Source organism: Peromyscus maniculatus, chromosome 7, assembly GCF_049852395.1.
Source record: "Peromyscus maniculatus bairdii isolate BWxNUB_F1_BW_parent chromosome 7, HU_Pman_BW_mat_3.1, whole genome shotgun sequence".
Lineage (NCBI taxonomy): Eukaryota > Metazoa > Chordata > Mammalia > Rodentia > Cricetidae > Peromyscus > Peromyscus maniculatus.
Window position 1 is genome coordinate 60,181,344 of NC_134858.1, and position 15,802 is coordinate 60,197,145.

The 15,802-nt window shown below is 43.4% G+C and overlaps 1 protein-coding gene across 8 annotated transcripts in view; it reads right to left on the reverse strand.

Annotated features, from left to right (window-relative positions):
* Positions 1 to 2,062: 2,062 nt before the first annotated feature.
* The window catches only part of Pias1 (protein inhibitor of activated STAT 1), a 107,321-nt gene continuing 93,581 nt past the window's right edge, over positions 2,063 to 15,802 (reverse strand). For all 8 annotated transcript variants that reach the window (XM_006971449.4, XM_076576446.1, XM_042281077.2 and 5 more), the window contains 4 exons: positions 14,709 to 14,889; positions 10,153 to 10,295; positions 7,513 to 7,550; positions 2,063 to 4,248 (listed from right to left, as the gene is read on the reverse strand). In XM_006971449.4, coding sequence (XP_006971511.1) covers positions 3,955 to 4,248; positions 7,513 to 7,550; positions 10,153 to 10,295; positions 14,709 to 14,889 — 656 coding nt within the window. In that variant the 3' untranslated portion in view covers positions 2,063 to 3,954. The remainder of the gene's footprint in view (positions 4,249 to 7,512; positions 7,551 to 10,152; positions 10,296 to 14,708; positions 14,890 to 15,802) is intronic.

A 15,802-nucleotide genomic window follows, 5' to 3' on the forward strand; every position in this document is an offset into this window, starting at 1 on the left:
CTGGGCTGACCTTCCCACTACTGCTCTAGTCATGATGGCAAAGTGAGCTCAAACTCCTCAAGTCCGATTTACACAGCACCATCAGGAAAGGCTGTGGCTTCAGGGTCCCCACTTGTGCATTCCTCAAATTCCAACGGGTTTACCTAGCCCCAGGTCTGCTCACTATAAATACTGGAGGTCCAGGTGTTTGGACAGCCGACAGACAACAGATACCGCTAACATTAAAGGTGCTGTGGTTCAGTGTAGAGCTGGCTGTATTCTAGTAAGGAAAGACCTCAAAGCATGACGTGGAGACAGCAGTTACTTGTCATGCTTGGAAACCTCTGACTGACAGGGCCCTGGGAGCACGCTACATCAGCACTGTTCTCATCCCTTAGAGACCCAGCAGTAGTACTTTACAGAACACAAATTAACTGAAGGCTTTTCTTTTATTACATCTAAAGAGCTCTACATAAACAGGTAACATTCAATAAGGAAACAACTTTTCTCCAATGCATGTAATAAATATTTTCACTTGGTACTTTTATACAAACTGACATTGGTCTACTATACATTTTTAAAAGCCATTTTACTGGTTTGGCATGCGGTATGGAAATTCTAAGAGAGAAAGTTTTAAGGCAATGAATCACAGATTTAAGTTCATGGAGTTTATGGTAACTTTTATCTATTTATATACATTTCCCCTTTGTTAATAAAACAACAGCAGCACACTCTGGGCCCACCAGCTATTCTCCCTCCCTCTTTGAACTCTGTTTTGTGTTTAATTAAAAAAAAAAAAAAAAAAAAAAAAAAAAAACCCAACACAGAATGCAATGTGTATCCATAAAAAAAAGTTCTTACCAAAATAAATTCAAATGTGCTCTTTACGAGTCCTGAAGATCCTGAAAGTTTTATGTATTTAAAATTCAAATTGCTTTAAAAACTAGGTTCTTTCTACATTAATTCATTTACAATTGAAGTATATTTTCATTCAGTTTCACACACTTGTCCTCAAAGGAAAACTGACCAAAACACTCCCCACGTTTTTCAAATCACTTAAGTGATTCTTTAAGTCGGTAATGTAGATGTGTGATACCTAAATTAGCAATGGAAAAACTTTAATACTCAAAATGAACTGGTCAACCAAGTATGCATGGATAAGTTTCATCCTAGAAAATGTGTCCAGCAATGCCCACATAGTAAATAGAAGCCACCTCCACCCTGCTAGCTGATCAGCTACTTCACTGATGCTGTGTGCTACAGAGAGACAGGGGCACACACGCGTATTGTACAGAGGAATGTGTACATGCTAGTAAGAAAGACTAAGGAGGGGTTCCTGGCAACTTGCTGAAAGATGCTGAGAACGAACGATATCTGTCCACAGCCTATCAAGGTTGGCAGGGTTGCGGAGTGAAGGTGGGCTAAGGAAAAACAACAGAAAAAGAGATGGAGTGACCATGCGCTTCTTCTTGTAAATGTAGGAAAGTAGTGCATGACTAATAATTATTAAAGATTGTGAAAGTCTCTGAACTTAACCACATGCAATGTTTTAGAAAGTCAACAGCTGAAGAAATGAACTCCTTCCTTACTACATGGAATGAACTAAAATCCACAGTCAACTAATGGTTCGCTCTCCCGTGGGGACATGACAAAGCCACAGGACATAGGTTTCCCCGTTACTCACTCTCCCCTTAGGTTGGTACAATGCAGGACGCAGAAGGAAAGCAACCCTCCACCACTGGGCTGAAGAATGCAGAGGGAGGGGTTTCAACTGGATCGTTCTAGTTCGTAATTCAGCATCAGACACAAAAACTGCTGATCAGAATCCTAAAACCACTAACAAGTTAAAAAAAATAAATCCAAGAATAAGGAAAACTATTCATTTTATCTCAGATAGTTGAAATAATAAAAATATGCTTTCTATTGCAATGTTAACAGAAACACCCACAATTTTAGTGATTCCTACTCTAGCCCCAATTTAGACACAAATTAAGACCTTATGTGAAACGAGCCTAAATTAATACAGTAATGAAAAAAATCGAACGTGTACTCACCACACCAGATGAATTTAACAACGTAACCATTTCTGGTTTGAACTGACAACAAATGCCTTGTTTTATTGCAGATTGTTTTGTGACTCTAACAGCCGTTTCTGTGTGGAACACACATGCGCAGGGGAAGACGATGTTACTCACACACACTTGTTTATAAATACATATATACACACACACATATACATATCAACACCAACTTTTCTCAAAATTCAAGTTGACAGTTTAGTAGCAGAGACGCTATAAAAAACAGATAACATTTTTAGTTGCCACTCTGTCATGTGAACCATTTACTTTATCATACAACTGAAGATACAGCCATCTTGACTTCTACCTGGATTAATATAGGTACTTCTGTTACTGATGCAAGGTTTGAAAACAAGTTTACTATACACAAAGGGGGTCCTTCAACTCTGAGAACACGAAGTGGTAACATAAAATGCCAGTCTGGGAACTGGCGATGGTGTGCCCCTTCTCTGCTGAGAATCCTGCGCCCTCCACCAGCTGCCATCCAGCTGCCTTCCACTGTAAGGGCAGTGCATCTTCTCTGATGACTCTCAAGTATAAGACGCACTTTTTCCTTCCTTTGACCCTTAATCATCTTCTGAAGAAACTGTAGTATATTTACATAGTCTGCTATTGAGAGTAGATAAAACCAACTGATTCTTGAATTTAAAAAAATGGCTTCCTATGTCATGCTTGTCATTAAAAGGTGAGTAAAAAATAAACAAGGCTAAGAAAGGAAGTATACTCAGAACCAGAGGAACAAAAATAACTAAGGTTAGTTTTGAGTTTCAACTGTTGATCCAATAGATTTGCTACAGATCCACATGTGGGCTGCACTGTACTGTCAACTTTAGAGGAACTCAATTCTTTCTTTTTTGAGGTGGAATAATGTCCTCTGCCAGCTGCATACAGCACCCCATGGGGCTTCTAGGGCTCTTTCATATTCCACTTTGGTATGAAGATTCTCAAGGAAACTTGCTACCCTGTGGCCAAAATGCAGGTACTCACAGACTTGGCTTACATACAAAATACTGGCAATTCAGATTCAGAATCAACCCAAGTGTATCATGGTTCACAGGCCTGCCCTCAGACTGCTTATCCAGGCAGCTTTTGCTCTAGCACTTCTAGGAAACACACTCTTAGGGGGTACTCAGCAGATCACAGAAGACCTGTGATGGAGAACATGCATTGGGAGAGCTGAGAAAGATGCTCATGTGAGCATTCAAGACCTCTGAAGCACTCTGAAAGAAGCAGGCAACTGATATTAACTAAATGCCAACCCAGGAGGAGAGGGGACAGTGATGACAGAATAGTACACACAGGAACACACTGAAAACACACACCCCCACGAGCTATGTCCTGAAAACAAAGGGAATGAGTGGGACAGGTGAGAGTCATAACTTAAGGCTGGTAAAATCCACGCATACACAAACAGAATCCAAGTCTGATGCTTTTAAAAAATGGAAATCAAAACTATCCCAACCCCCTCCCCACAACAAAGCCCACAATTTAAAACTTCATACATGCAATTCTGTTTCTGTTATTGCAAGTAAGATAATGCCATTGAAGTAAAATAAAACCCAAACCATAGGACAAACGGTGAAAAGTCTTCAGAATCCAGAAAAAATGAACTGAAGGAGGTTTGTGGGTGCTTGTTTTTTCTTTTCTTTCCTTCCTTTTTTTTTTTTTTTAAAACAAGTGTTTTATCAGACAGGCAGTCTTAGATTTATATACAAAAGTAAAACTGAAAATATAGTTTTGTTCTCTGTACATTTCTTTTAATTTTTTTTCCCTAAAAACAGGAAAAAAAAAACCACGCTTGTGTACTTTTCTAAACAGGATAAGGTAAAACAGCACAGAGTTCTCTTCTGCCAAGTCATTTAATGTGGGACAGGGTGGGAGCAGCAGGATGAGGCCGTCAGTCCAACGAGATAATGTCTGGGATTATGCCAAAGATGGATGCCGTGTCCGCGCTGCTCCTGCTGGCCACACCATGGCCGTGGCTCTCCCTCAGACTGTTGGAAGACACAAGGCTGCTGTTGCTGCCACTACTGCTTCCGTTGGTGGCTGGCAAAGAAGTGCTTCCTCCAGCACTTAGCTGGTCCAGAAACATCTGCGAGGAGGTATACGGGAAAAAGCGGGAGGAGTGCAGGAGGTCCTGGTCATCTGAGACCGCGGCCGCCGCTGCGGCGAGCAGGGAGGTGTTGTAATGCTAGGAGGGACCAGAGACAGAACACTCTCGTTACAATCAGATGCACCTCGGCACTCTTCTCAGCACAGCAAGTCCCAAGTTAGCATATCCCGAGTGTCTGGCTCCTCAGAGGACAACACATTCTGCAGGGAAATGACTGCTCACTGATACTGAGAGCGCTTTGGCATGGCATCTGAAACTGGAATAACATTTTTGATTGTGTGGTGTGTGTGTGTTTTAGTTTGCACTGCATGCAGTTCTTAAAACTATTTCTGAGATGCTCAGAAGCAGCAGGAAGGAGCGGCCGCCCCTCTCCTCAGACACACCTCGCATTCCCACTGACAAGTTCATCCTGAGAACTGCAGCATGGAGCAGCTCAGCTGCTATGGGGCCCAGCCCGAGGCCGGCTCTGTGCAGCCCATTACTGCTTTCAGCACTGTGGGCACGGGGCACATGTCTGTGCACATGAGCGCGTCTGAGCTGGAAAAGGCAGGGAGAATTTGCTGTAAAAGATAAGCCACGTCCCACTCGTGTGGGCACTTCCAGAGTCGGGTGTGTGGGGCTGCAAGTGTCTCAGTCAGGGACTGCAGCTGAGTGGCTGTGAAGGCTGAGGACATTATCTCTGTACTACTGTGGGCTTTACCATCACTCTATGCTTAGGTTACTCTACATTTATTTTAAAAAAAAAAAAATACCAATGCTAGCCGGGCAGTGGTGGCGCACGCCTTTAATCCCAGCACTCGGGAGGCAGAGCCAGGCGGATCTCTGTGAGTTCGAGGCCAGCCTGGGCTACCAAGTGAGCTCCAGGAAAGGTGCAAAGCTACACAGAGAAACCCTGTCTCGAAAAACCAAAAAAAAAAAAAAAAAAATACCAATGCTCATCTTTTCTTTAATTAACTACAGTTATATAACAATTTTACTTTGTTTTTAAACTTTTTAATTTTTAAAGATTTTATAACATGTATTAATTATACACAATAATGGGGTTCACATGTATACAATGTCTTTTGATCATAATTACTCCCTCCTAGTCCCCTCTCCCTCTAGCTGATCCCTCCTCTTCTCCACACTCTACTTCTAATGTGTATGTGTCCCAGTGAGTTACTCAGTGTTATTGACAGAGCATGGACAACTTACCAGTGGCTAACCACTAAACATTAACTGCCTATAGATCTTCAGAGAGGCTGGGGCTCCCTAAGCCCTTCCAACTACTTTATTCTTTAAAATAACACTTAAAACATGAATAGACTGTATAGCTGTGCAAAAACATTCTTTCATCATCTCTATACCCTATGAGATCTAATTATGTATTCTGCTGAAAAGTAAGACAAAAATATACATATACTCCTAGGTCTACATAGGCCAGGGGTCAGTATCACTGTCTTCTAGGCACATCTTGTTTCCTGGAAGGTTTTCAGGGCAGGGACAATGCCTACTTCTGGATCCCTCCTGATGACCCACTAGAGCTCATCCTAAGCAGGTGCCCTTCTCCCAAAACACGCTGTGGTGCTTTGCTTGGCCTGTCCCTTTCCATGCGAGATGCTTGTGAACAGTGCACACAAACACTCTCCTCCTCTGACATTCTCTTCTCAAGCATCAGAGGGGACTGCTGCTGTCTGCACCAGTTCCCCTAGCTCCTCTATGAAGCTTCTTGGGGCTCCTTCTGTCTCCTCCAGTTCCCCTTTCTTTGCCTGCTTTTCAGTTCCAAGGCTCCCATAACAGTTTCCTTAGGAACCTCTCTGGGGCACCTCAGTGTCACACATACCATTTTGGAGTTACTACAGCACTGCTTTGCAACCTCCTCACCAAAAGCAAATTCTCTGCAATCAGTAATAATGTCTGGAGGGTTTCCTCCAGATGCCATTAGTTCTGTTACATCAGCCCAAGCCTAAACAAGGCTACTGAACAGCACTGGTGCTGCCACTGAGGACACAGGTATGTCTCCTCAGTGTTCCTGCTGCAGGAGAGCCTGGACAAAGGCCCTCCTCAGGCAGTGGGCTCAGAGGCCCAGCAGATAAAGGTGCTTGCTGTACAGCCTGAGCACTTGAGTTCAATGGCTGGAACCCATACAGAGGCAGAGAGAACTGACTCCATACAGCTGTCCTTTGACTTCCAAACATGTGCTGTGTTGCACATATACAACCATGCATACAACTGTTATAATAAATAAAAATATATATACAGAGAGGGGCCACAGGAGGAGCTGGAGGAGGGGTGGGTTGAAATAATGTGAATATAGTATACTCATGTATGAAATCCTCAAAAACGTTTAAAAAAAATCTCCTTGATCTATTTTTCTTGGTTGGGTCAGAGACATGGTGTCGGAACGAGACCACCACTGTGATACTGGGATGAAGGACGATGTACGTGAGCACTATCACCAATGAACATCTTGCAAAGTTTGCTCATCTCCAACCAGTGCTCCAGCTTGCTGGCACGAAACTCAGGAAGGCATCTAGACAGTGGCTGGATCACTGCTTTGGTGGTGAGATGTGCTTCTGCCTCCTGTCCTTAATCCATGTCCTTAGCCATTTCTCCATGGCTGAAGCAGGCCTTTCTCAATCTGTGTTGTCTCACTGTTTTCGATGTGACTTTGGTCACTTTGTTCTTGCTCTTCAAGTCTGTAGCTCTAGTGCAATGGGACAGCCTGACTGGTGAGTAATACTCACTGACTTTCTCCTTCTATGCACCGTGATCACTTTTAGTTTTGTTTCCAGATCACTACATGTGGCCTTTTAGCAATTGATTTTGTACATTTCGAGCCTGAGATTAATAAAACAGCAGGAGCTCGAGACAAACGTGGGATAAGCAGTGGCAGCAGCAGCAGCAGAGCTGCAGTACACACAGTGTGAGGAAGCACAGCATACTGTACAACTGAAGTCAACAGTCACTCGCTACCACTACCTAGTGCTTATGGACTGCACACAACCGTTTGCTTTAAACACCATTGGCGATGCAGCAGCACCACAGCCTAGGATGCCTTGGGCAACAGACACTCTCACACATGTGGCCAAGACTGAAATCTACCAGTCACATGGTTCACTGCCCTGTGTCTTTATACAGCAGTATTGAGAAATCAATAGGCAGACATTGCTTTTACCCTCTACTGGGGGTGAAGGTGGTGATGAATGGTGGCTTTTATTTAAATTCTTACAGCCAGAGCAACACTGGTCATAGGTACCCTACTTTCCAAGGAAATTTACTCTTTCTTCTGGCTATGTATTATATACTTTTAGATAATTTAATATACAATTAAAGAAATGGATTGTTTTCACATTAACGTACCTGATTGTCTCCTGATAAGAAAGGAAAGAAATCTAATCCTGTGGAAAGAATAAAAAAAACTTAGTTTAGAGGAAAAAAAAAACCAACAAAAAAGAAAAGTAAACCTTTCTAAATATCCCAGCACTTAAGTCTTACACTCTATGCACTCTGGATTCATGCTTAAACACAAGGAATGCTGGACATGGGGTGCACACCTTTGATCCCAGCACTTACAGGAGGCAGACGGAGGCAGATCTTTATGAGTTAGAGGCTAGCCTGGTCTACATAGCAACTTCCAGGCCAGCTAAGGGGACATTAAAAGACTTTCAAACAACAAAAAAAGCCTATCAAAACAAAACAAAAAAACGAAGAGCGAAACAAAAGCCATAGAACGTTAAGCTGGGGGTTCCATGGCTCTTCCACCTCTAAGCTACAAAGGAGAAAGTCCAAGTTTGGAAACAAACGCCTTGCTTTCACTGACTCCTCACAAGTAAACATTCATTTATTCATTTATTTTTGGTTTTTCGAGACAGGGTTTCTCTGTGTACCTTTGGTGCCTGTCCTGGATCTCGCTCTGTAGACCAGGCTGGCCTCAAACACACAGAGATCCACCTGGCTCTGCCTCCCGAGTGCTGGGATTAAAGGTGTGCGCCGCCACCACCTGGCTAAACATTTATTTATTTAGATAGAATCTTGTAGTGCAGGATGGCCACAACCTATATTGACTTTGAACTTTCATTTTTTTGGGGGGGCGGGGGGTGGGGGGTGAGGAGGTATTGGTTTTTCGAGAAAGAGTTTCTTTGTGTAACAAAGCCCTGGCTGTCTTGGGCTTGACTTTGAACTTCTTAATCGTGTCTTTACCTCTAAGTGCTGGGATCACAGGCATATATCACCATGTTCAGTTTATCTGGTGCTGCGAATCAAACCCATTGCTTCATGCATACTTGGCAAGCACTCTCCACACTGACCTATGTCCCTAGCCCTTAGATTTCAATCTAATTTACTGTACATGAATGCCTCTTGGGGTCTTTCATTACTTTTGGTTTGATTTTACAACTGAAACTTTAAGAGGCCACCCAAGTTGTAGCGAAGCTTTTCATTCTCCTCCTCAGATGTGTTGTTCACTTGCCATCATCTAGACCAGATTAAAACCCAAGTGTGACTGTATAGCCAGGCATGATGGGGCATGCCTTTAATCCCAACATTTAGGAAACAGAGGCAGGCGGACCTGCTACACAAGAGACCCTGACTTTAAAAACAAGTGTCTGGTGGCACCACAGAAAAGCTCAGCCCTGATTCCTGGCCGCAGGCAGACCCTTCCTAACCTACATACTGCTTTACACTCCTCAGCACTACATAACAAAGAACAAGAAAAGGAGTGTCTCACGCTGACGTCTGACCGTGACGTACACAAGCAAGGCAGTGCTCTGGCAACCACTCCTGCCCACACCAGAAGAGACTACAGTATGAGGACCTACAGAACATGTTCCAATAGTGATGGATGCGTGCAAAGAGCTAGGAAAGCTCTTTAGAAAACTGCTGGAGTAACCAGCTTCTGGGAAGTTCAATGACTAGTCCATAAGCCATGAAGTTTTAAAGATAACACTCAGAGTTGACATTCTTTTTGAGATACAAATGAATATATTGGCATTTCAAACTCCTCTTAAAAAGGCTAAGTGTGGCCGGGCGTTGGTGGCGCACGCCTTTAATCCCAGCACTCGGGAGGCAGAGGCAGGCGGATCTTTGTGAGTTCGAGGCCAGCCTGGGCTACCAAGTGAGTTCCAGGAAAGGCGCAAAGCTACACAGAGAAACCCTGTCTCGAAAAACAAAAACAAAACAAAAAAAAAAGGCTAAGTCTGGGCATGGTAGTGTACACCTGCAGGTGGATATCTGTGAGTTTGAGGTCAATCAGGACTACAAAGAAAGACTGCCTCAAAAAAAAAAAAAAATAAGAAAAGAAAAAGAGGATTAAAAAAAAGAAACAAATTAAAAATTTTCCAATGTCTTAATTCATTACTATTACAGGGCTAGCAAGAAGTCTCAGTGGGTAAAAGTACTTGTCACCAAAGCTAGTGACTTGAGTTTGATCCCTAACAGCCACACAGTGGAAGGAGAGAATGAATTCCTGCAGGCTGTTCTTTGATCTCCACACGTGTGCCATGGCATGCAGCACCTCCACAATATGGTGCAAGCCTAAAATCCTAGCTCTTAGGAGGCAGAGGCAGGAGGATGACAGCAAGTTTGAGGCCAGTTTGGTTTACTATATGGTGAGCTCCAGGCCAGCACCAGGGCTACACAGCAAGATCATGTCTCATAATACAACTCAGTTACACACAGTGTCTGTTACATGAAGCCATGAAGAATAAAAACCAGCATTCACCCCCACCAAAATGAAGGCCACATGCAAGAAGTGTTCCAACGGCCTACAGAATACTAGGGAGTTCACAACACCTCAAGACCACCGCCTCAGCACTCCCACAGCAGTGAGCCCTGGCTGCCGAGGAAGGTGCCACCAAGATCCAGGCTGTTTTTCCTGGGATCCAAAGGCCTGTTCTCCCCATCTCCACTTCTTCCCTATATCCTTCATCCCCAGACTGCAGCCACACAGAGTGAAGGCATTCCTCAGCCTGCGTGACGGCAGTTGAAGGACCAGGGACTCACCTTGTAAGTCATAAGGCATGGGCGTCATGTGGAAAGGGTGCCTGTAGTCCTGGATGAGGGAAGTGTTGATGTAGCTTGTATCTACAGCAGGAAGGCTGGGGGTGCGGGACACAGGTGATGCTTGATGAGGAAGACTTAAAATACTGTGGGGAAGAAATGTTTAGAAAATGCAATAGTCACTCTACGAGTGTGAACAAATGAAACTATATCCCACAATGAGTCCTACTTTTTATTATGATAAAAGAATAAACAATAACAACCAAACAAAAAGCAAAACAAATGGAAAGAAATAGCTGGCATGCAGTAGTCTTTTTGCAGAGGCTCTAAGGAGGATCAGATAGATGCAATGGAATCACCATTTCTAGTCCATACAGTCCTTAGATGGCCATCCTCCACTCTAAGGATGCAGGAGCAATGCAGAGCTGAGTCACCGTAACAGGACATGAGTGAAAGGTACACACAACAAGGGAAACTGTGGCCCTTTTAACGCAGATACTCAAGGGGTAGAGAGTGAGAAATCTAGGGATACCCTTCGTGCTGGACAGGTTTATGTTGACTTGACACAAGCTAAATCATCTGAGAGGAGGGAATCTCAATTAAGGAAATGCCTCCCTAATACTAAGCTGTAGACAAGCATGCGGGGCATTTTCTTAATTAGTGATTGATAAGAAAGTAAGCTAAACAAGCCATGAGAGCAATCCAGTAAGCAGCTCCCCTCCATGGCCTCTGCATCAGCTCCTGCCTCCACGTTTCTGCCCTGACTTCCTTCAATGATGAACAGTGATATGGGAGTGTAAGCCAAACAAAGCCTTTCCTTCCCACCTTGCTTTGTCATGGTGTTTCAGCACAGCAACAGACACCCTAACTAAGAGACTCTGGTACGGAAAACACAAAGAGAGACAACTACTGGAATGCAGCAACTTGAGCACCGAGGAGAAAACAGATTTATGAGCTTGGTGAGAGAGTGAACTCTGAGCAGTAACTTTGGTTCACCCAATGTCTAGCTTGGCTATCAGTACATTGAAATGACAGAGCCTTTGAAGCCAATCAAAGCCGCAAGACAAGGTAAAGGAGTGTCCTGAGGTGAAGAGGAAGAGAAGTTTCCAAGGGAGAGTGGTACAACTGCAAAGGAAACACAGGAACTCCAGAAAAGCACTGACACGCTTCATCAGCTAGAGGCCAAAGCTTTCTCCTTATCTCCTGTAAGAAATAAGGAGGAAAGCCCAGCAGTGCTAGTGCACGCCTTCAATCCCAGCACTTGGGAGGCAGAGGCAGGTGGATTTCTGAGTCTGAGGCCAGCCTGGTCTACAGAGAGTTCCAGGCTGGTCAGTGCTACAGAGAAACCCTGGGTATGTGGGGGAGGGGGGGAGGGGGGGTGGGGGGGGGGAAAGAAGGAATAAAGAACTGACTTTGAAAAAAAAATAGTTATGATAGTCCTAGGAAGGCTTATGCATCATTACACATGATCCCAATCGTTTAAGGCTAACAGGCACAGAGGAAAATCAATTAACAGAAACAGAGGAATAGAGACGTCTTTTACTCTGCATGTGCACGAGTGTTTGTATGCTAGTGTAAGCGCACAGGTGCTACAGCACACACATGGAGGGCAGAGAACAACCTGATGTATTGGTCCTTGCCTGTCCCCTCATTGCTCATGATATGCTAGGCCAGACAGGGCTTCTCCTGAGTCCCTTCTTGATGCAGTAGTGTTGGAATTAGACATGCACACTACTGCAGCAGGCTTACATGGGATCTGGGGATCTAAAATCAGGTCATCATGCTTGCACAGCAAGTACTTTATCCAATGAACCACATCCCCAGCCCGAGCTTTTGCCTCTAATACCCTACATGAAGTACTTGCAGGTAGGGGTATAATTTAAATGGTACAGAGTACTTCATACCAAGATTAGAGTTCCTGGAACAGAATCCTAATTATGAGTATGCATTACACTTTTGTGAGTGGGACAGTAAGTATAAGACACGTTCAGGTGCTGCACAGAAGTGTTCCATCCAATGAAAATGTAAACCTCTTACACCTACAGAGAACGCCATGTTCCTTAGCTATGTTCTTTGTCTATGCTCAGAAGATTGCAACAGGAAAAAGCAGTTGACTGCTAGTCTTTACAAACATCCCAGTCTACCACACAGTGTGGAACTTCTGGGTGAATGGAACACTTGGCAAGATGCTGCAGTCCTTATCGCCTGGCTATGGGATGGCCGCCATATCGTCTTTCAATTCTGTGACTGCTTTCCAGTGCACTTCCACATTACAGTGCACAACAGCAGGGACAGTACTGCTCTAGCTGGCAGCTGGGTGCTGCTGTGACACTCACAGTGCGGCATAGTCGTCATTCTTTTAAAGATGCTAGAGACATCCAGGTTTTATCTACACAGTCAGAGATAAAGGTGTAGCATTTGCAAAGCTATATCTAGGCACAATTCATCATGGGCAAAAATTCAGGGAAGTAGTTAATGCAACTAATGTAATTTTCCAAACATAATAAACAGAGCTATTTTGGGAGGAACTGTAAATATACAAAGAAGAAATACTAGATTTCTAAAGACTCCAAAGTTTTCCTGATGAAAAAAATATACTCAGATAGTAAAACTACTGTAGAGTTCACATATGACTATTCTGAAGAGTAGAAAACAGCCATACAATTAACCCTAAAGTATTATATACTCGTTTTAGAAAGTGTCTTGGGGTTTGGGATTTAGCTCAGTGGTAGAGTGCTTGCCTAGCAAGCACAAGGCCTTGGATTCAGTCCCCAGCTCCAAAAAAAAGAAAGTGTCTTTTAATTTTGCAATTACGGCACAAAAATTTGACAATACAGTTTTCTTCAGATATCTGTGGGGGGAGAGGGGTTGGTTCTAGGACCTCCTGCAGATATACAGATCCAAGGTCATTTTTTTTTTTTTTTTTGGTCCCTCATGTGTCATAGGATTTATGTATCATCTAAGCATATCCTCTGGCCTCTAAGTTCCTCAGAACACTTACTACATTAAAATTGTTATGACAACTGATTTTTTTTATATGATGTCATCTAGTTCAGGCTGGCCTCAAACTTGTGGCAATTCTATTGCCACTATTGCCAGCCTTATGAGTGATGGGATTATAAATGTGTGCTACAATCTCCAGCTCCAAGTTACAACATGATGGGAGGCTCCTGGGAAACAAAGGCAACAAGAACAGGGCTACTGTGAAGGCAAGCCAAGTCATCACAGATCTTGCCTGGCAGCTCACACACGTCTATAGCCAGCTTCAATGGTCAGGTGCACTCAACTTTCTACTGTAAGTGCTCAGAGTTAACTTGATAGCGAGTAGGTTCCAGTTTTTAGCCAGTGTTCTAAACCCTATATGCATGCCAAAATGAAGTCTAATCCCTTTGTGGCTTCTGACCTGGGTAGCAACTATGAAAGGCACTTCAATCACCTCCTCAGATTCAGAGGAAGATCAGTCTTGCCCTCTTTCCCAAGAGCTGAGATTGCACTCTTCTGTCCACCCCCACCCCACCCCACCCCGCCCCCAAAGGGTGAGGAAGTCTGGGTTGTTCAAGGACACCATGAGGGTCGGCAGAGCAGTCTGAGTTCACAAAAGGAAATGTATTGTCTACATTGAACAAACCCAGTGTGGGAAAGACTAGTGGTTCAACTGTCTGTCATGTGGCACTCGCTCTAGCAAGGTGGCTGTCACCAGGCACCAGGATAAAGACTGCAAAAAGATACTGGAAGGAAAGCCACACCACAAACGAAGAGGAGAGGACACAGGGAAAGAGCATGGGGGTGGGGGAGTCCCTATTCTATAGACCAGGCTGGCCTGGAACTCAGAGATCCACCTGCCTCTGCCTCCCACGTACTGGGATTAAAGGTGTGCACCACCACACCTGGTCCAAGAGTAATTCTATTTACAATATTAATCAAAAATTGGTTCAATGAGGGCTAGTGAAATTGCTCAGCAAGTAAAGGCACTTGCTACTAAGTCTATCGATCTAAGTTTGATCTGGGACCCACATGGTGGAAGGAAAGAACCAGTTCCTGAAGGTTGTTTTCTGACCTCCCGACACAGACACAAAACAAATGAGTCTTTATTAAAAACAAAACAAAAAAGAATGGTTAAATGTAAGCAAAACTCTTGATGATTCTGATGTGTATCAAAACTACTGTACACACTAGAACCATCTTTTAAAAAAAATTGTGTGTGTGCATGTGCACTCCTGGAGGCCAGAAGGCAGCATCAGATCCCTTGGAGCTCAAGTTACAGGCAGTTGTGAGCCATCATGTGGATGCTGGGAACTGAATTTAGGTCCTCTGCAAGAGCACCAAGTATCCTTAATCGCTGATGCATCTCTCTAGGCCCAGAAGCATCTCTTGATATGATGAATCTTATATCCAAACTCTTGTAGTGTAGTACTCTAATTCCTCAAGAATGCTGCATCCCTGGGAAAAGTCAATCTACATTCTGCACTCAAGCATAGTGGTTTATCTGGCAGCCTTTACCTTACTTACCAAACAAGCTTTCACAACAGAGATTTTGGAAAAGTTCTAGCAGTACTCACCCTTTATTATTTAGTGGTGATGTAGGAGACAGGGAAGGACAGGTCCTCTTGGCAGAGGGTTCTTCCTCTTCTTCATCTGATGAACTGTCTATGGTTAGGTCAATCACTTCGACTTTCTTGTTTTTATTTGAGGATTGGTTGTGTGAAGTCACCTGATGCTCCAATGTGGAGCTCAAGCATCCTGTGTGGGAATGATTAAAGCATAAGACCTGTGTCAACTCTCCTCTTTTCTCAGGGTCCCTGGAGATGAGCATATCAGTTTAGAGGAGCAACACTACTGTAGCTAGAACTGAGAAGTAACAGTGGCTCTGTTCTACTAAGTTTAAAACTGCCACTTCTTATTGTTAATGAACTATTTTGAAAAACAATTTTCAAATAGAATAATCAAAATGTATCTTATGGCTGGCTGGGTGTGGTGGCACAAGCCTTTAATTGCAGCACTCTAGAGGCAGAGCCAGGCGGATCTCTGTGCGTTCAAGGCCAGCCTGGTCTACATAGTGAGTTCCAGGACAGCCAGAGCTATATACATGAAGAGACCTTTAAAAAAAAAAGTATCTTTTATGTCTACTTTAGAATAAAAGTATTTTAGAGCAGGACTGTATAGATATGTTTATCTATACAGCATCCAAAATACCTAGGAAATACTAAGATATTTAAAAAAAAGTTTCATTGTCTCCTCCTAGCAAAACACTGAAAGTCAAGCCTATCCACATATTTAAGAAAAAAGGAGCTGGGTGTGATGGCACACACTTTTGGTCTCAGCACTCAGGAATCAGAGGCAAGTGGATCTCTGTGAGCTCCAGGCCATATAGGGCTACATAGTGAGACCCTGTCCAAAAAAAGAAAGCAAACGAAAGAAAAAGAAAAAAAGAGAGAAGGAAAAAAAACAAAAAACTAACATTCAATACTGTGCACCAAAACTATAAACCCTTTAAAAGGGTAGTGCTTCAAAAACCATAACTTGAAAAGTGACTTTAGACTACCCTGAAAGCTAGCAACATAAAAATCTTAAGGCTGGCAAACAAAGTTGATTTAAAAGGAATCTCACTATTTGTGGACATGTAATCAATCACCTAACAATTATTGAGCTGTTT